General features: G+C 35.1%; 1 protein-coding gene and 1 pseudogene across 4 annotated transcripts in view; one reads left to right on the top strand and one right to left on the bottom strand.

Moving 5' to 3' along the window:
• The window catches only part of PPP3CC (protein phosphatase 3 catalytic subunit gamma), a 99,795-nt gene that overhangs the window by 41,077 nt on the left and 38,527 nt on the right, over positions 1-20,191 (top strand). For all 4 annotated transcript variants that reach the window (XM_057719985.1, XM_057719986.1, XM_057719984.1 and 1 more), the window contains exons 2-4: positions 4,629-4,826; positions 5,472-5,596; positions 15,134-15,245. In XM_057719985.1, the coding sequence (XP_057575968.1) occupies positions 4,629-4,826; positions 5,472-5,596; positions 15,134-15,245 (435 nt within the window). The remainder of the gene's footprint in view (positions 1-4,628; positions 4,827-5,471; positions 5,597-15,133; positions 15,246-20,191) is intronic.
• Positions 6,150-6,224, bottom strand: LOC130847503 (U2 spliceosomal RNA; annotated as a pseudogene).

The following is a 20,191-nucleotide window of genomic DNA, read 5'->3' as shown; positions in this document are numbered from 1 at the left end:
AGTCAAATTTTTTTAACTCTGTGCTCCTTTTTTTTTTTTTTTCTTTTTTTTTTTGTGCTCATGTTTTGAGACCTTTTAATCCCTCTGTTAACCCAGCTTTGTCATTGGTAAGGATGGTAGTTTATAAAATAACAGGCCTATATTAAAAATGAAGGAACCAGTCCCCCAAGTGACAATATGAAGTAACCAATAAAGCAGTAACTTGAGCGCTGTTACTAACATTTTGACTCTTTCATTTAAAAATACCTAGTTTGGTTAGTGTAATTTTTTGAACAAATAAAATGTCTGGAATTACTTATTAGCCTTGTAATCACTTGAGTACCTTTTCTTTGAAGTTGAAAAATTGTGCTAAGACATCTTTTTGGAAGAATGACAGCTTTATAAATGGAATATTTAAAGAGGCAACACACAGCCACAGAAAGGAAGGGAAACTTCTGTGGTGTGGTGAGTGGTTTATTTATAATTTGAAAGGATGCAAGAAGTGAACCTCTGTGTTACAGTTCAAACACTTCATAGTTTAAAGCATGGGTAAGATGTTAGAAGCTAAAACTTCAGAGTCCAAGTGTTTAGGTTGTATTTTTTATTCGTGAAATCCTGTGTGCCATTAAAGGCAGTTTGAAATGATCTTGTCAGAAGATTTGGGTTTAGAAAAAGATTATCATCCACTGGGAAGTGAGTAGTGAAGCCAACTAAACATCATCTTTTGTATACATTACACATAATAAAATATCCAGACTTGGGCTTGAAGACATGTATATACATAGTATGCAAAATTTGATTCTAGTCTTATTCTTGTTCTCCTAAATCCATGTTTATCTAAACCAGTGTTACTCAAAAGTATGGTCCGTGCACCAGTGTCTGTCCACCAGTTGTTACTAACTGCAATAAGTACAGAAAGTGAGCATTAAAGCAGCTTAACATTGGCACAACATCTATGCATGTGATCATTTTTCTAGTAATTTATTTTTATTGCATTTTACAAAATATAGTTTTCCACATGTTGGTGCTGGGATGGGGGTGGGTGGGCAGTTCCCAGACAGTTTACAAAGCACTACTCTAGATCCTCTTTTTTTCACTCAGAAATTCTGAACTCCTTGTATCCATGTGGCCACATAGGGGCTGGGGGAAAGGACATGAAGAGCAGTAAACTGTGACTGTGCAATGACTGGGAATGCAGCTGCTGATCATCTGAGATTGGTGGGCATGAGAATTGCTCAGGACACCTGTTAACAATGCGGATGCCTGTGTAGATCTCCAAAGGTCCTGAGGCCTAAGAATCTATGTTCTAAACAAACACCTCGGTTTATTCTGATTAATTTTGTACCTGGATAGGTTGTTTAAATCAGGATACTTGAGCGTAAAAGGAAGCATTATTAATAATTACATCAGGACAAAATAAATAAACTTTAAACCTCCATTAAAAAAATATGCCCCAACATTATTAATAATTACATACTCACACATATGGTCATTCTGTGTCTGGGGCATATTTTTTTAAATGGAGGTTTAAAGTTTAATTGGAAAGTTTCTGCTGTTCCTTTTCATTAACAAACTTGGCTGGATTTCCTTTAATCTTCTCTGGATTGTGGCTCTTCCCACTCTTCTATGAATCAACTTCAACTATAGTATGTATAGAACTATCCAGTACGAGAAGGGAAATGGAATTCAGGGCTCTAAACATAGCTAGGGGTAACTGGAGGGGAGGTAGGACCCACTCCTGTAAAGCTGAAGATTCCCTTTTCCTGATTTGAAGGATATTGATTTTTAAAATAACGCTTACCTAAAAACTTAGGACTCTCCTGGAACTTTCTTTTATGCAAGTGTCTCAAGCCAATTTTAATTCCGCTTAGCGTTCCTGGCTCAGCTGTGTCCCATTTCTCTTAGCTAGGCATAATCCCCTTGATCCATTTCAACCTTGCTTTCATTTAGCTAAATGACTTGTTTACTTGTTTTGTTTTAAATAAATTGCAACTGAAGAATTTGAAAGAAAAAATATTTTTCTAAATGTCTTCCTCAGGAGCTCTTTAGGTTGTCGTCCCCTCTACTTAAGTAACTTTTATGGTATATAGGAAAAACGGGTTCCTTATTTTGTAAACTGTTCTCTGATTACAACTGAGTAAGATTGGAGGAAAATAATTTTTATTAGTAAGTAATAATACTACTGGTAGAAGTCGAATAATATCTGTGGATCTCTTGTCTCTCATACTGCCTCTGTTATGATACGTTTTTGTCAATTCCAACATATTTGATTTTGTATTATTTCATCTTGTTTTTAGTTTTTTGACCAATTTCTTTGATTTACAAAGTGGGCAATTAAAAACAAGCAGGGGTTCATTTCAAAACTGGGAAAGGGCAGATTGACTAGCTAGAAATTGAGAATTAGAGTTTGAAAACCAAAAAGGGGTATATTAAGTATGAAAAGGGGAATGATTAAATTGTCCATTTCTCTATTGTTTGGATCAAAATTTCAGAGGACTGGTGGTTCTCCGAAGTCATCTACAAGAAATTAGATTGAATGTAGCTATTGATTGAACCTCATGTAAATTCCTCTAAAAGGAAGTTGCTCAGACTTATACTCAGTTTTGGTAATTCAGCTTTTTTTGTTACAAGGATTTCAAACTTTTACAACAGTAGAGAGAACAGTATTACGAACTACCAAGTAAACATCACCCAGCTTCAACAGTTTTTAACTTATTACCAGTCTCTTTTCATCTGTACCGCTACTTATTCTTTGTCCCTCCCATTATTTTGAAACAAATCCCAAAGAGCATATACTTTCATCTGAAAATATTTCAGTAAGAATCTCTAAACTATAAAAGGTTTTTGTTGTTGTTGTTGTTGAACACAACCGTAGTTCCATTACTATTTTAGTAAAAATTTAAGTACACTTGTTTAGGACTAACCTTCACCTGTCTAATAGACTCACCAGATGAATGAATAAAAGACTCATCATAGTATTTTATTTGTCTTATTTTAGATGTAGATTATCCTACTGAAATAGCATATTCATATTCCAAATAAATTACACAAATTAATTTGTTGGGACTTCCCTGGTGGCTCGGTGGTTAAGAATCTGTCTGCCAATGCAGGGGACACGGGTTCGATCTCTGGGCTGGGACGATCCCACGTGCCGCAGAGCATCTAAGCCCGTGTGCCACAACTACTGAGCCTGCGCTCTAGAGCCTGCAAACCATAGCTGCTGAGCCTGCGCTCTAGAGCCCGCAAGCCACAACTACTAAAGTCCGTGGGCCTAGAGCCTGTGTCCGAAACAAGAGAAGCCATCACAATGAGAAGCCCATGCATCGCAATGAAGACCCAATGCAGCCAAAAATAAATAAGTAAAACAAAATAAATAAATTTATATAAAAAAAGACTAATTTGTTCTTCATTTCAAATTGAGGTAGTTTTAAGAGTGAAAGGGGATGCTGTTAACAGTTATACTAGGAGAGCAGCTGAAATCTAGAACTGTCCTGAGTAAACTGTGATAACATATGGTCCCCTATCTCAGGGTAATATTTGCTGATTAAAGTATCATTTACTATGATATTTTCAGTGGGCTTTGAATAGTTAAAGTGAGTCAAATTATAGCTAAGAGCATTACAAAACTTACCATAGGACTTTCTTTACTTGGAAATAATACAAAATAGAATGGCTAGATCAAGTCTAAAATTAAGTGCCGGTAAATTTCAGCTTGGTTCTTAATAATGCTTCCATAAAGCTAGAAGTGGAATCACCAGACGTTAAACCACAAATTAAAATGAATCCCTTCTTTAAAGTTTATGGTTTATAGACTTGTGGCTGTTAGGTCACAGGGAATCTAAAGTGGACTACATTATAAGACAGGTGAAAGAAGAGTTGATAGCCAATTTAAAATGCCAAAAATTTTTTTCTTTTCAGCTTGTTAATTTACCATGAGGTTATATATAAACTTTATATCCAGTGTAAACTGAAGTTAGTTATTAGCATTTGAGATTAGAAAACACAACTAAACCTCACATATCTGTTTTTCTCAGGTTTGTGCTCTGCTACTATAGGAAGTTATTCTCTGGAAGAGCTCCATCCTGTTAGTTGTGTTCTTGTTATCAGTAATATTTTAAGCAACTACCTTTTAATAATAATAATAATACATACATACATACATACATAAAAATATCCATGGTTCCCCTGATCAGGAACTGAAGTCAGACTTCCAAGACATGGTTTCATTAGATCTGCTCTTTGGAAGAGATAAATGTCCTTTTAGTGTTGTGATTTCTTTTCCTTCATTTTTTAAAATCATAGTTTCATTTTTAACACCTTTTCCATAGATAAAAGATACTCGTATCATCTAGTCCCTTGTCTCACTTTTAGCTATTTACTGAATTAGCTTCAAGTGTTTCATGTTTATATGTAAAACATAATGTATACACACATGTGTATCTTTTAAATGACTTTGTAGCCTTTTAAAAAATTAGAATCGATCATCTCTAATATATAGTATCTTCAGATTTTTTCCCACATAGTTCTGGTGCTGTGGATGTGAAATTATGATGATGTATTAGGTTTAATTTGTTACATAAAAGTAATATGTTTATGGTTGTTCTCTATACCTTCAACTGTTTAAAAAAATTTATTTTCTCTCTTCCTAGCTGTCCCCTTTCCTCCAACCCAGCGGCTTACATTGAAGGAAGTATTTGAGAATGGGAAACCTAAAATTGATGTTTTGAAAAACCATTTGGTGAAGGAAGGGCGACTGGAGGAGGAAGTAGCCTTAAAGATAATCAACGATGGGGCTGCCATCCTGAGACAAGAGAAGACTATGATAGAAGTAGATGCTCCAATCACGGGTATGAGAAGTATTTGCATGGTGGTACTTAGATTTGAGCTAATTTGAGAAATGATTACAAATAACCAAAGTGTGTGATAATTATTCTAGGAATTGTGAGCAGTCTTAGGATTGTTTAGTATGTTTGTTATTCATTGAAGAAGAAATACAGTTTAAAATGTCTAATATTTCCAGTAGGACTGTTTCTTTATATATATATATATATTTATTTATTTATTGGTTGCGTTGGGTCTTTGTTGCTGGTCACAAGCTTTCTCTGGTTGCAGCGAACTTGGGCTACTCTTTGTTGCCGTGCGCAGGCTTCTCATTGCAGTGGCTTCTCTTGTTGTGGAGCACAGGCTCTTGGCGTGCATGCTTCAGTAGTTGTGGCGCACGGGCTTAGTTGCTCCATGGCATGTGGGATCTTCCTGGCCCAGAGATGGAACCCATGTCCCCAGCATTGGCAGGCAGATTGTTAACCACTGCGCCACCAGGGAAGTCCCAGGACTGTTTTATATTGATAGATTGCTTGCAATTATTGAGCAGTCCAGTCAAAAGCTAGAGTGATTTAAGTTAAAAATTAAACTGTGGTCCTATTGGTATAATGCCGTTTCTCTTCTAAGGCATAATTTTTCACCTCACCCTATGTCTTTTTTTTTCCCCCTAGTATGTGGTGACATTCATGGACAATTTTTTGACCTGATGAAGTTGTTTGAAGTTGGAGGATCACCTAGTAATACACGTTACCTCTTTCTAGGTGACTATGTGGACAGAGGCTATTTCAGTATAGAGGTAAATATTAAACTGGATATGTTAGAATTATCATATTGTCTTTTTAAAAAATTTTCTTTCCTCTTCAGTAGAAGAAATTAAAATAAGAACACAGGCAGAGTTGATAAAACTTTGTTTCTTTCAGTAATTAAAATGATAGAGATATGTTTTAATTGACATTAAAAAAATCTATTCCTTTTATTAACCAGTAAAATTCTGACATATAGGAAGGCTGTATTAACCCAGCCTTGCAAATAACTTAAGTGTTTGCCAGCCTTTCTTCTTTGCAGATAGTGTGCAGGCTGTGTATAAATGACATAAATTGCTATTCACTCTACGTGGGGTTTGGATTAGCTTACCTTAATTATAAAACCATAAGCTGCTGGACTACATTGAACGCTTCGATTAACTGCCAATGTTGAATAATCAGGCACTTAGCCTATTGTAGGAATAATTTCCGATACTGTTGTACATAGTAAGTACATGTTCATTAAAGGAAAAAAATGATTTTACAGTTAATGAAGTTAATGAAAACTCACAATTTATATATTTTGAATATTGTATGATGACAGGAAAATGGTTAGATTTAAAAACAAAGTATAAGCTTTTATGTATACACTTGATCTTAGCCAAAAGGCCGAGAAGCGATAAGCTTTTATGTATAAAAGATAAAACTATTTTAAAACCTAATGGAAGGACTTGAGTACAGTGGAACTACAGCACATTCATATTTAATGTCCATTGATTCAGCTGTACGTGCTTGGCAAAGGAAAGAGAAGTAACTTTTGAAATAGTGCAGGTAATTGAATTTATAAGCATGAGATGAGACATTGAGTCTGCTTGCTGTTCTTGCAATCTTTACTTCTACCCTTCCCTCGTGGTATGGGACCCTGATTGTACTAAGTATGTTTCTGGTAGTTAAAGGTTTGTTGTTTGTGCAGCATCACTCCTAAATAGAAGGCAACTATCTCACCTGGTACTCAACCAAAGAAGCAGCTGTGGTTCTAAAGCTGCCAGAAAAATAAACAACAAGAGAAATGTATCTTCCTGTTTAGTTAGATAGGCAGTCTAAATTCATGAATCAGGAAAGTTCAGTGTTATCTTGAGTGTCAAATTTATTTAGTGTCATCTGTGAGGACGGAAGTTAATGATAGAAACTAAGAAAGTAAGCACGTTTTCCCTGCTGCTCAGTAAATTCCCAAGATCTCTAAATAGGTACCTGGGATGGGTGGAGATCATACTTGCAGACTGTATCATTAAAAGCTTCCCTATTCCTATTCACATACAGTTTCAATAGACAGTATGTCAAAAGTATGGATGCTTGAAAGACACGTTGAGTGCTTAGTTCCTTGTGTGTTTAGTAGCATGAGGAAGTTTTAGAAGCTGGAGAGAAGAATACAGAACTTACTGAATTTTTAATTAATTTTATTTAATAAAACAACTTTTTAAAAGGATAAATATTGTACTAAATCATCTTCTGATTATTAACTCACATACTTTAAAAATAGTTTCAATGCATCAAAATATTCACAGTATACACACACACACACAAAATCCACAATGATTTTTGTACACATATACGATATTCAGAATAGTTTCTGTTAATGTATTTTTTCCGTCACTCATCAACAAATATTTCCTAAATGCCAACTTTATGGCAGGCTCTGAGGATAAAATAATGAGTAGGATCCGTGGTCTCTATAGGAGCTGACAGACTAATAGAAAAGATACACTTATGAATAGATCATTCAGTATAATATGAAAGTGCTTATTTATTAGCAATATTCTTCATATTAGGACTGAGCACAATGCCTGACACGTAGTAGGTGCTCAATATTTGTTGATTGAATGAATATTAATAAATCATAGTTTATATTTGGCTTTATCCTGTTATTTTGATGTTTTGCTAACTTAAAGCATTTTTCTGGAATAGCTGAAGAGATAAATGAATCAAAACTCTAAAGTGACAATGCTGTATTATACCAGTTTTAAAACTGAACTGTAGGTTATATCTAGTGTTAGTTGGAAGTCACTTATAAACCCATAAAATTATAGATTTCTGTAAGCTACAACTTAGTCCAACATGATACAAGTATATACTTGAACAATAATTTTTTAATGATGTCTTTGATCAGCATGAGTGTGATGTTTGTCAGAGGAAAATAAGGTAATGGAGCCCCTAGTACAATTTTTTTGTTATAAATAGTCATTTTTCATAGAAAAATTGGGAAATGCAAAATCTAAGAAAACAAAAACTTTTATAAATGAAATAATTACTATTCACGTTTTGTTATATTTCCTCAGTCTTTTTTCTTCTTTTACGTGTGTATATATTTTTTAAAGTTGAGATTATTTTGCATATTCTCTTCTGAAGTCTTTTCCCCCCACTCAACATTGTGTTGAGAGCAACATTGTGTTTTCTATCATTAAAATTTCTCCAAAAGCATGATTAATGGTATAAATACCATAATTTATTTCACTGTTCCTCTTTGGGTAATTCAGTTTGTAGCAGGTACTGCTTATTGCCTACATTTTCTCTCCTTTCTTACTATCAAAACCCCTGTTTTGTTCAGATAAATAGGATTGGGGGTTCAGGGAGAAATTTTAATTTCAAGAAGGCAAGGTCCTTATTCCAGCCCAAGGGAATGAATTCTGGTTGGCTTGAACTAGTCATGGCAATCCATTCCCTGTCACCAGTGATTAGACTAAGGTAAACATGGGATCCTCTTTTGCTTAATAGTATATAAAGGGACCACTACACGTTGTGTTGTTGTTGTTTGTGTGTGTTGTTTTGAAAATGTTTCTTTCCAGATGAAAAGACTTGCAAAGTGAAAGCTTTTGGACCCCCATTCCATTATGTCATTTCAAATGTGGGTATGTGTATACTATAGCAGCCATTTTGTGACCATGAGGAGGTCCTATAACTAAGAATGAAAAGCAATCAAAGAGGTAGAGAGGGCATGATTTCTTGGTGAAGATGTTGAGCTGATACACTAAACCTAGACATCTTACCTTCAGACTGCTTGTTTTCTGAGATGTTTAAATGTCTTTATGGCTTAAGCAACAGTTAAATGGATATTGTATCACTTGCACTGTAAGTGGTACAAGGTTGTTTTCCAGTTGTTTCCATTCTGCATATCGCTGCAGTTAATATCGTTTTGAATACATCTTTAATAGCATTTCTGATATTTCCTTTGGTTGTATTCTTATAATAGCTGAGTGAAGAGTGTGAGCATTTTTAAGACTTTTGATCCGTATTAGCCAAATCGTTTTTTCAGAACCTTATTTTACTTTATTTTCTCTTTCTGTACTTAATAATTTCTCTTTCCTTGATCCTGTATGAGAGTATCAAGGTATGGTGACTTTTTTTTCCATTCCCAAAACAACCATTGATCTTTCCCAAAGCAATGTAGGCTTTGATTAGTACACCAGGGACTGATCCAAATGTCACTGATAAGACAGAATAAAGTTTCATTTTTGTCTGAGCCTTTTTGATGTTCCTTCTTCATTTGTACGCATTATAAAGTACTTCCTCTGTGGTAGGGGAAGCTAAATTTTAGTTTCCTTTAATTGATTTTGTAATGAGAAAGGATTAAGGGGAACATTTTCAGCATAGGATATGTTATACTAAATGCACAGGGGCCACCAAAGAGAAAATGTTATCAGATGTCTAGATGATGTAAATGTTATCAGACGAGCAACTAATGAACAATTGTTGACATATAGAAATGATTCCTGAGGTGGATTCAAATTCTTTTCACATAGAAGTACAGAAGTAATTGAGTATTGAACAGATCTTCTGATAATCATGACCTTTAATGGACATGTGCAAGATAATTGTACAGTTGCATCCTGGTGTATAATACGAGGGAATAAAACTTGAAATCAGAGCCGAGAACTATATCAGCAAGATTACATTGTACTGTGGGTGTTGTGCATTGTGCTTTCATAGCTCATTACTTCAAAAAAAGGTTAGTTGGTCATTTCAGGAGGCAGAAATAAAGACCAAGTAAATCAAAAGATGTATCATGTTCTTGGTTGGGAAAGGTAAGTATAGAAAAGAGAAAGTGCTTTCTACATTTATATATGAATTTAATGTAATTTTTCCTTGGAATATTTTGTATAAGTTGATGCGTTGAAAACAAAAGTCAACCCAAAAAAGGAAAAAGCCATCCAATTATATTTGTATGTGTCCATATATTTACATTTTATAATGTTTATTTTGTAATATCTTTCTCAAAATGTACATATATTTTGATCCAACAATTTCATTTTTGAGAAATTATACTGCAGATGTACTTTTTTTGTTTTTTGCCATGCGACATGCAGGATCTTAGTTCCCTGAGCAGGGATCAAACCCGTGCCACCTGCATTGAAGTGCGGAGTCTTAACCACTGGACCACCAGGGAAGTCCCCGTACTCATGATTAAGTACAATGACATATGAATGAATAGTTTGTCACAGTAATTGAGAAGTTCTGCTGGCATTTAATGGGCAGGGTCCAGAAATACAAAACATCCTACAACAAAGGATTATGCTTGTTAATAGTACTTGAGTTGAGAGACTGTTAAATTTTGGGGATATGGAGATAAACAAGCAAAGCCAAGTCCTTTATTGTTTTCTAGTGAGAGAGACAGCATCTTTGTTTGTTTAGTGTCTATGAAATTCAAATCAGGTAAGGGGCAAAAGAGGGACGGGTGTAGCTAATTTAGTTGGAGAACAGGGAACTCCTATCTGAAGAGGTGACATTTGAACAGAAACTTGGATGACCTGAGGGAATGAGCCATGCACAGATGGAGGTGGGGTGAGTACATTCCAGGCAGAGGACATATCAAGTATAAAAGCTCTGAGGAAGGAGCAAGCCTGAGGTAGTCCAGGAATAGAAACAAGGCCAGAATGAGTAAGGGGACAATGTAGATGGTGTATCAGAGAGCCAGGCAGGGGTTACATGATGTTAGGCCTTGCAAACCATGGTAGAGTTTGGGTTTTATTCCAAATGCAGTGGGAAGCTGTTAAAGCTTTTTTGTTTGTTTATACGTTTGTTTTTTAAGCATGGCAGTGACATATTCACATATTTTATTTTTAAGTGATTTATTTATTTATATTTATTTATTTATTTATTTATTTATTTATTTTTGGCTGTGTCAGGTCTCAGTTGTGGTATGTGGGATCTTTTGTTGTGGCTCTTAGGCTTCTCTCTAGTTGTGGCATGCAGGTTTTTTTTTTTCCCTCTCTAGTTGTGGCACGCAGGCTCCAGAGCTCGTGGGCTCTGTAGTCTGCAGCACGCAGGCTCTCTAGTTGAGGTGTGCAGGCTCAGTAGATGTGGCACATAGGCTTGGTTGCCCCACGGCATGTGGGATCTTAATTCCCCCACCAGGGATCGAAGCCGCATCTCCTGCATTGGAAGGCGGATTCTTTACTACTGGAACATGAGGGAAGTCCCCCACGTTTATGTTTTAAAACAATTACTCTGGCTGTTATGTGGTGGACTGACTACAGGAGCCTAAGAGTGGTCCAGGGAGGCCAGTTAGGAGTCTCATCCAGTAAGCATAGGCAGGAAATATTGGTGACTTAGAGCAGACATTTTGAGAAGCATTTGGATTCAGAATTTTGAAATCTTTCTCTTTGGGAGGAGGGAAATCTCGGTTGAATTAAGCTCTTCAGGTCATGGCACATTTATTATTAGTCTTTCCTGAGTGCCTCTGTTGTTTTATTTATTTATTTTTTTCTTATCTGTGACCTCTGTTTTCCTTACTCCCTCCCGCCAGTATACATGTTTCTTTTGTATTTGGTATATGCCTCAGAATACATATAATACATTATATTAATTTTTTAATATATAGGGTTTTGTGGAAAAAGTAAGTAATTTTACATAAATGTTATGGTGCTATTCAGTTGTTCTCAAATTTTAGCATGCATCATAATTACCTGGAGGGCTTGTTCAAAAACAGATTGGTGGACCCCACCCTTCAATTTCTGATTCTTTAGGTCTGGGATAGACCCTGAGAATCCATATTCTAGCAAGTTTCTATGTGATGCTGATGTACCACAATTTGAGATGAATGTGACCACCCTGAGAATCACTACTGTAGCTTGTTTTCTGTTGATTTTGATTTTCACATATTATTATGTTTTTAAGATCTATCTGGGTTTCTGCTTTCTCCATAGTATCCCATAGTATATATCTATGACATTTTAGTTCCCTGTTCTCAATGGTGGACACCTAGGTTGCCTCCAGTTTCTTTCTATACTGAACACTGCTGTGAGGAACACCCTTACATAAATCCACTTATGGTCCCATGTTTTAGTTTCTCTCTGGTTTATGAACAAGAGTAGCATTGCTGGGGAAAAGGGTACGTACCTTCATACTTAAACTGACTATTGCAAGTCACTCTTCAGAATAGCTGTACTAGTCTTCACTCCTACCAGTCACACCTAAGAGTTCATATTTCCTCACGTCCCTTTCCAGAATTTGATTTTATCTAATTTTCTGATATTTACCAGAATGATGGATATAAAGTAGTATCTTGTTTCAATTAATTTTTCTTTAATTACTGATGAAATTGAGCATATCCTCATACATTAGCCATTCCACCATACAATCACTGTTAAGAGTTTATTGTATGACCTTTCAGAGATAGGTTGAACATATAAAAACATATTTGCACATCTATTTTTAAAAATAAATATACTTTTCAGTGTACATTGCCCTTTAAGTGCTGCTTTATCTGGGTCCCACAGATTTTGACATGTATTGTTTTTATCATCAATCAGTATTTTATATTTTAAGAATTCTCTTTAAATCCTAGGACAATGAAGCAGTATGTTTTTGTTTCCAGTCATGTGGGATATTTTTAGAGTTAGTGTTTTGTTAATGATTCTAATTAGTATAATTTAATGAGAGAACATAATCTGAATAATATTCATTCTTTGGAATTTATTGAGACTCCCTTTGTGATGTGGTACCCAGCAAATTTTTGTGACTATCCCATATATACTTGAAAATAATGTATTCTCTACTTGTTGAATTGTTCTCTATAACTTTGGTTGTTTTTGTCTGCTTGAACTATGAGTTACTTTTGGGTTTGCAGTCAAAATCTCCAGCTAGCGTTATTGATTTATCTGTTTCTCACCATAGTCCTGTCAATTGTTGCTTATGTTTTCTTATTGTCTACATTGTATTCACTTGTCTGTTCAATCCTAGTATACCCATAAATTAGGTACATAACAGCTCACACTGTGAAAAACAGACTTATTAACTAGAGTTATAGTGTTCATGTACATTTCTTTGTATCTTTAGCTTTGCAGTATGCAGTCAAAATGTTTTCCAAAGTTACTTGGATTCTTTCCCCTCCCCCACCCCCTTCTTTGTTATTTCATTATCCATTTATAATACAATTAGACCCATTTGTTACTATTTATATTATATTTTGGGTTTCTGTCACATGCTGGTTGATTTAATTGCTTATTTTGAGTAATTTTAATACCCAAATAATTTTAATTACTGTGGTTCTAGAGGTCAAAGCCATCCAAAGAGGTATGTTTAGAGAAGTGTCCCTCCCTCCTCATCCCTCCTAACCTGTTCCCAGTCGGGCCTTCCACCCCGTTCCTCCCTGCCTGCTGTCTCTTTAGTTTCTGATTTATCCTTCCCTTATTTCTTATGCCCAAATGAGCAGATAACAGATGTATTTCTTATACCTCTTCTTTGTTACATAAACAGTAGCATAGTGTAGATACTCTTTTATATTTTGCTTTTTTCACTTAACAGTATATCCTAGAAATTGCCTCAAATCAGTTTATAGAGATCTTTTTCACTCCTTTTTCCCCCATAGCTTCATAGTACTTCATTGTGTGGATGCATCGTAATTTGCTCAGCCTCTCCCCATTGTATGGTCATTTAGGTTGTTTCAAGTATTTTGCGATTACAAACAACACTGCAGTCTGGTGTATATGTATTTTCTTATTGTTGGAAGTGTGTCTTCAGGGTAGGCTTCTAGATGTGGTCAAAAGTTGTTTTTGTTTGTTTGTTTTTCTTTTGGCCACACCACGCGGCTTGTGGGATCTTAGTTCCCCGAGCAGGGATCGAACCTGGGGCCCCAGCAGTGAGAGTGCCAAGTCCTAACCACTTGACCACCAGGGAAGTCCCCAAAAGTTAAATGCATATGTAGTTTTGTCAGTTTTTGCCAAATTGTTTTTTACCATGCAAATTATTTTCATGAGGTCAAATTTAACTATCTTTTCTTTTGTTGCCTTTGGATTTTTAGTCATTAGTTATAAAGTTTTTCCCTACACTAAGGTTACAGAAAACTCACCAACATGTTTTCTTCTACAACTTGTATGCTTGCATTTTGATTTTTAAATCCCTTATCCATTGGTCATTTATTATGTGAGATATGGATCTAATTTTTTTTTGAAAAGGCACCAGTTGTCCCAGAGACATTTATTAAGAAGCTCATCATTTGTCCAGTGATTAAGCATGCCACCTTTCTTATATCTCAAATTTTTAAATGTGCATTGATTAATTTCAGACCCATTTTATTCCACTGGTGTATTTATATATGTGCCAGGACCACTGTTTTAATTTGAAAGCTTTATAGTATGTTTTAACACTCTTTTCCAGTGTTTTTCTGACTGTTTCCTAGCTGTTCTTGCATATTTATTTTTCCATATAAATTTTATTATCAATTTGTCTAACTCCATAAAATAGTTTATGGTATTTTTATTGGAAATGCAATGAGTTTATAAACTAGGAAGAACTGTAATCTTTTAATGCTTAATCATTCTATCCAAGAACAAGGAATGTCTTTCCATTTGTTCATGTCTACTTTTATGTCTTTCAGGAGTGTTTTAAGTTTTTCCTGGTGTGAGTTTTGCACATTTCTTGTTAAATTTATTCCTGTGTACTTAATCTTCTTTGTTGCTATTATAAATGGAGTTTTGTCTACCATTGTGTCCTACTTATTGTTTGTGTATATGAAGGCGATTGATTTTGTCTATTAATTTTACATCCTTTCATGTTACTGAATTTTTTATTAATTAGTTGTATCATTAATTTTTCTGGAGTTTATCAGGTATACTGTTATATCATCTGCAAATAGAGATAGTTTTTATTTTCTTTACTCATTCTTGAGCCTCTAATTGATTTCTTTTGTCCAATTCAGTTGGCTAATACTTCTAGTATAATGTTGAATCATAGTGGTGATAGTGGATATCCTTACCTTGTTCCTGATTTTAGTGGAAATGTCTCTTGTGTTTCTCCACTAAATAAAATACAGGTTTTAGGACTACAGTATGTTTGTGGTTGGCTTTGTCATAGAGATCTAGATATTTGGATAGAACATGGGAACAGAAATTAAGAAGAGATTTCTGTGAAGGCTACTCTCTTATGCTGTTTCACATTCTAGGGCAACAGCAGATCACACTCAAAAGCTAGACTTCTTCGTTTCAGCTTGGGAATAGTGATGAGATGTGCCATCCCAGCAAGCATTTGGATTTGCATAAATTGTCTTTATGTGTCATGATCAAAAATAAAACTTTTATCCTGTGTTTGTCTTGTAGTGTGTGCTGTTTTTATGGAGTTTAAAGATTAATCATCCGAAAACATTGTTTCTGCTTCGAGGAAATCATGAATGCAGGCATCTTACAGAATATTTCACCTTCAAACAGGAATGTAAGTATAATCACTTCTCCAGAACTTTTTTTAGTTATCCTTTAGCCAGTCCCAAAGCAAATTAAACACAAAGAAAAAAGAAACCAATGGACCTCAAGTGTTTCCTGGGTTTCTTGGGGGTTTTTGTTTTTGTTTCTTCTGGTGAGAACCTAGATTCCATTTTTTAAGACATTTGTTTTGAAAATAACTTCTGGGTTTCCCTCCATGTTTATAAGTAATACATTTGGGATATTTGGAAAACATTAAAAAGTCCAAAGATATAAGTTGTCCACAATTACCCCACTTAAAAATCATCAGTATTATCTCACTATTTGGGATATAGTCTTCTTTTCTGTATACATAAAAACCTATCATGAAATAGTTCAAAATATATATATATATATATGTATACACACACAGTCATCCCTTGACATCCCTGGGGATTGGTTCCAGGACCCCTGCAGATACTAAAATCCGCAGATTCTCAAGTCACATGTATAAAATGGCGTAGTGATTTCATATAAGCTTCGTATATTCTCCTGTATACTTCAGATCTAATATGTAATACAGTATAAATGCTGTGTAAATAGTTGTAAATAGTTGTATGTAAATGTTTGTAAATAGTTGCATGTTACGTAAAGTTTTGCATGTTGGAACTTTCTGTAAGTTTTTTCCCAAATATTTTAGATCCACTGTTGGTTGAATTCATGGATGCAGAACCTATGGATGTGGAGAGCCAACTGTATATATTAAATAAAACTGGGCTCATAGTATATGTTCTGTTTAATAAATTGCCCTTTTCATGCTATATAATAGCATTTTTCCATTTTATTAAATATTTTTTAATGTGACTTTAAAATGTTATTTTAATGTTTTTAAAGTATTACATCTTATGAATGCACTATCAAGTGTGTGGCCAATTTAGTAGCAACTGTAGGACATTTAGGTTGATTCTAACTATAAATAATACTGTAATAGTAAAAAAAAAGTTTATTATTAAATGTAGAATTTTTTTGAAAATCAAAATGTTATGAGCTTTGGGGTGGGATGAACTGGGAGATTGGGATTGCCATATATATATATTACTAATAAGAAAAAAATATCAAATTGTACACTTTAAATATATGCAGTTTATTGTATGTCAATTGTATCTCAATGAAAGTTCTTAAAAAATAATCAGAAAAAAAAATGTTATAAGCTAATTTAAAAAACAAAACAGAAACCTTGTAGATTTCTTTGACCAGTGTCTAGGTACTCACAATTGGCTCTTCGTAACATTTAGCCTGATGGTGACTATATTGGGCTTGTTTGGGAGAACTTGCCCCAGGGCATTTGCGCTTATCACTTCTTGCTTCCTCGGGTATCTATCTGCTTATAAGACCTATATCCTTACTTCATTTGTGTCATAGCTTCAGAGATTTTCTTCTCTGGTTGGTTTGTTGTTTTGTTTTTTGGCCATGCCATGCAGCTTGCAGGATCTTAGTTCCCCAACTAGGGACTGAACCTAGGTCCTCGTCAGTAAAAGCTCGGCGTCCTTACCAACGGACTGCCAGGGAATTCCCCCTGGTTGCTTTTTCTAAATTAAAATCTAAATTAAGATTTATTCTCATACCCTGCTTTTTTTCCCCTATAGTATCTATCAGTACCTGAAATTTTTATATATTATCTCCATATAATGTATATATTTTAATATATTTATTTATTGTCTTTCTCTCCCACCAGAATTTAAGCTCTATGACAGCAGGGACATGTTTTGTTCACTGTTGTTTTTCCAGAACAGTATCTAATAAGTTATAGTAGATGCTTAACAAATATTGGTTGAATTAATTTGTTGAATGAATAAATCTGTGATTCATATCTTTTGGACAGACTCTCAGAAAGGAATTACTAGGTGTCAGGGCATGAACATTTTAAAGACTTTTGATACATACTCTAGCACTCCAGGAAATTATGTATCAGTTTATACTACAAGGAATATATTTTCCTTTCACTATAAAAATACAGTGAAAGGAAAAAAGGAAAAATACTGAAGTAAACAAAATTATACCTTTTTTGATTTCTAAATGTATATTCTCTATGAAATAAAGCTAAAATAATCTTCTGAGTCTTGTCTAGCTCTAAAATCTACCTCTTTCCCCAAATAATCCTGAATATATAAAAATACTTCATTGTTCACATAACTGATATTTTGATCATGGATTTTATTCTGTGTCCTATTCAGATTTCTCTTCAGATTATCATCTTGGAGGAATATATTATAGAATATTTGAAGGTTTAGTCCCAAAGGAATATTCAAAGTTGAAAAAATCTTTTAAATTTGTTTTCAGAGTCTCTGAGTCTATTCAGCCTGCCACAAAATCCCCCTGCTTACAATTTGAGTGTGTTCCCAGTGCTCATGTAAACTCTCCTCACCAGTAGCTTCCTAAATTGGAGTTGGCAGCTGTGATGACAGCCTTCCCCCTAGTAGTGCCTGAAAGGAAAGCTCTTTTTTTTTTCCCCTTACCAGTGCAGATCTTAGTTCCTGGGCCAGGGATCAAACCCATGCCCCCTGCAGTGGAAGCATGGAGTCCTAACCACTGGGCAACCAGGGAAGTCCTAGGAAAGGTCTTTCTTATTGCAAGAAATTTTAGCATGTGAACACTTAAAATATCCATCAGAGGGAAAAGTCAGCTACAAATGGGCAAGATATAGATAATTCCAGCTCTTGGTACTCATTGAAATAAACACTTTAAATCAGTAAGTAATTAACCAACAAGTTTAAAAAAAAATTTAGATCTGCTGGTGGTGAGTGCTTAAATTGATGTAAAGTATTTGAAGAGTAATTTTGGAATATCCGTTAAAATTTCTGACACAGCAGTTTGGCTTCTAGGAATTTCTCATGCAGATTATATCTTTTTTTTAATGCTGCATAACAAATTATCACAAATTTAGCTGCTTAAAACAACACATTTTTTATCTCACAGTTACTGTAGGTCGGAGGTCCAGGTGCAGTGTGGCTAAATTTGCTGCTCAGGGTCTCACTGGGCCCAAAATTAAAGTATCACCAAGGGCTGCAGTTCTCATCTGAAGCTTGGTGTCTTCTAAGCTCACTAGTTGTTGGTGATCCTTGTTAACTGCAGGATTAAGGTCCCTATTTTCCTGCTAACTGTTGGCTAGAGACTGCCCTCAGTTTCTAGAGCCCAAATGAATCCCTCTCTGCCTTTCTCTTCTGTGATCAGCCAGCTGGAGAAAAGCCTCTGCTTTTCAGAGGGCCACCTGATTAGGTCAGGCCCACCCAGCAGAATCTCCCTTTTCCGTAATGATGCATAATCATGGGAATCTCAGTGTATTTACAAGTTATACCCACTCCAAGGGGCACAGATTATACAAAGGTATATAGGTCATTGCAGGTCATTTTAAAATTCTGCCTACCACACTATATACTCACAAAAAGATAACAAGATATGGATGTATAAGGATGTTCATTATAGTGTTAATTGTAATAGCAAAAAAAAAGAGAGAGAATCTAAGTGTCAGTAAGGGGCTGCTTAAATAAGGGATAATACATCTAAAACGTGGAATGCTAGGCAGCTGTTGTAAGATCAAAGTGCAGCTGGATGTACTGATATGGAGAAATGTTCAAATGTATTGTTAGGTGACCAAAGCCATATATATATATATAGTGTGATCTTTGTAAATTAAAAGTATGTAAGGTATGGAAGTAATTGATAACAATGATTACCTGTGGGGAGTTGGATGGGGAGGACTAGTACTTTTAATTTTTTTTATCTTCCTGTAGGACTCCTTGAATTAGCTTTTCATCCCCACTATGTAATACTATTGTAACAATTTTTTAAACTAGTAACTTTCAAATTATCCATTTGGGGCCCAAGCATTTAAAAGGCTTTTTGAAGCATCCCAGGTAGCTCGCTGTAGCACCCTGCTGGTTAAGAACACCTGTTCCAGAGGCTTGGAGAGTATCTACTATTTGTCATTTGAGAACCACTCCATCAAGTAGTTTAAAAATTGGAAATATTTTGCATTGGTTTTCTAAGCCAAATATTGGGGTGGTCCTCATTACACCTCTATTTCTTTTTTTTTATTTAAGGACTTTTATTGAGATACAATTGACATATAATAAACTGCATATATTTAAAGCATACAATTTGATATTTTTTTTCTTATTAGTAGTGTATGCATGGCAATCTCAATCTCCCAATTCATCCCACCCCAACACCCCCCCGCTTTCCCCACTTGGTGTCCATATGTTTGTTCTCTGCATCTGGGTCTCTATTTCTGCCTTGCAAACCGGTTGATTTGTACCATTTTTCTATATTCCGCATATGTGTGTTAATATACGATATTTGTTTTTCTCTTTCTGACTTACTTCACTCTGTATGACAGTCTCTAGGTCCATCCATGACTCTGCAAATGTCTCAATTTCATTCCTTATTACAGCTGAGTAGTATTCCATTGTATATATGTACCACATCTTCTTTATCCATTCATCTGTGGATGGACATTTAGGTTGCTTCCATGTCCTGGCTATTGTAAATAGTGCTGCAGTGAGCATTGGAGTGCATGTGTCTTTTTGAATTATGGTGTTCTCTGGGTATACGCCCAGTAGTAGGATTGCTGGGTCATATGGTAACTCTATTTTTAGTTTTTTAAGGAACCTCCATACTGTTCTCCATAGTGGCTGTATCAATTTACATTCCCACCAACAGTGCAAGAGCGTTCCCTTTTCTCCACACCCTCTCCAGTATTTACTGTTTGTCGATTTTCTGATGATGCTCAATCTAACCGTACACCTCTACTTCTTTAGCAGGGAAAATTAAACAATGCCTATCAAGCAGTTAACAAAGGCCCTGGTATGCTCAATATTTAGCAATAGATGAGTAAGTAATGAAGAAAGCTGTTAATGGATGCCTCTGAATTAAGATTCAGGTTTTTTTAGGTAGCATTGTATCTAATTCTTCCTCTGTTTT

This window comes from Hippopotamus amphibius, chromosome 2 (genome assembly GCF_030028045.1).
Source record: "Hippopotamus amphibius kiboko isolate mHipAmp2 chromosome 2, mHipAmp2.hap2, whole genome shotgun sequence".
NCBI lineage: Eukaryota > Metazoa > Chordata > Mammalia > Artiodactyla > Hippopotamidae > Hippopotamus > Hippopotamus amphibius.
This window is presented reverse-complemented; position numbering and strand designations above follow the sequence as displayed.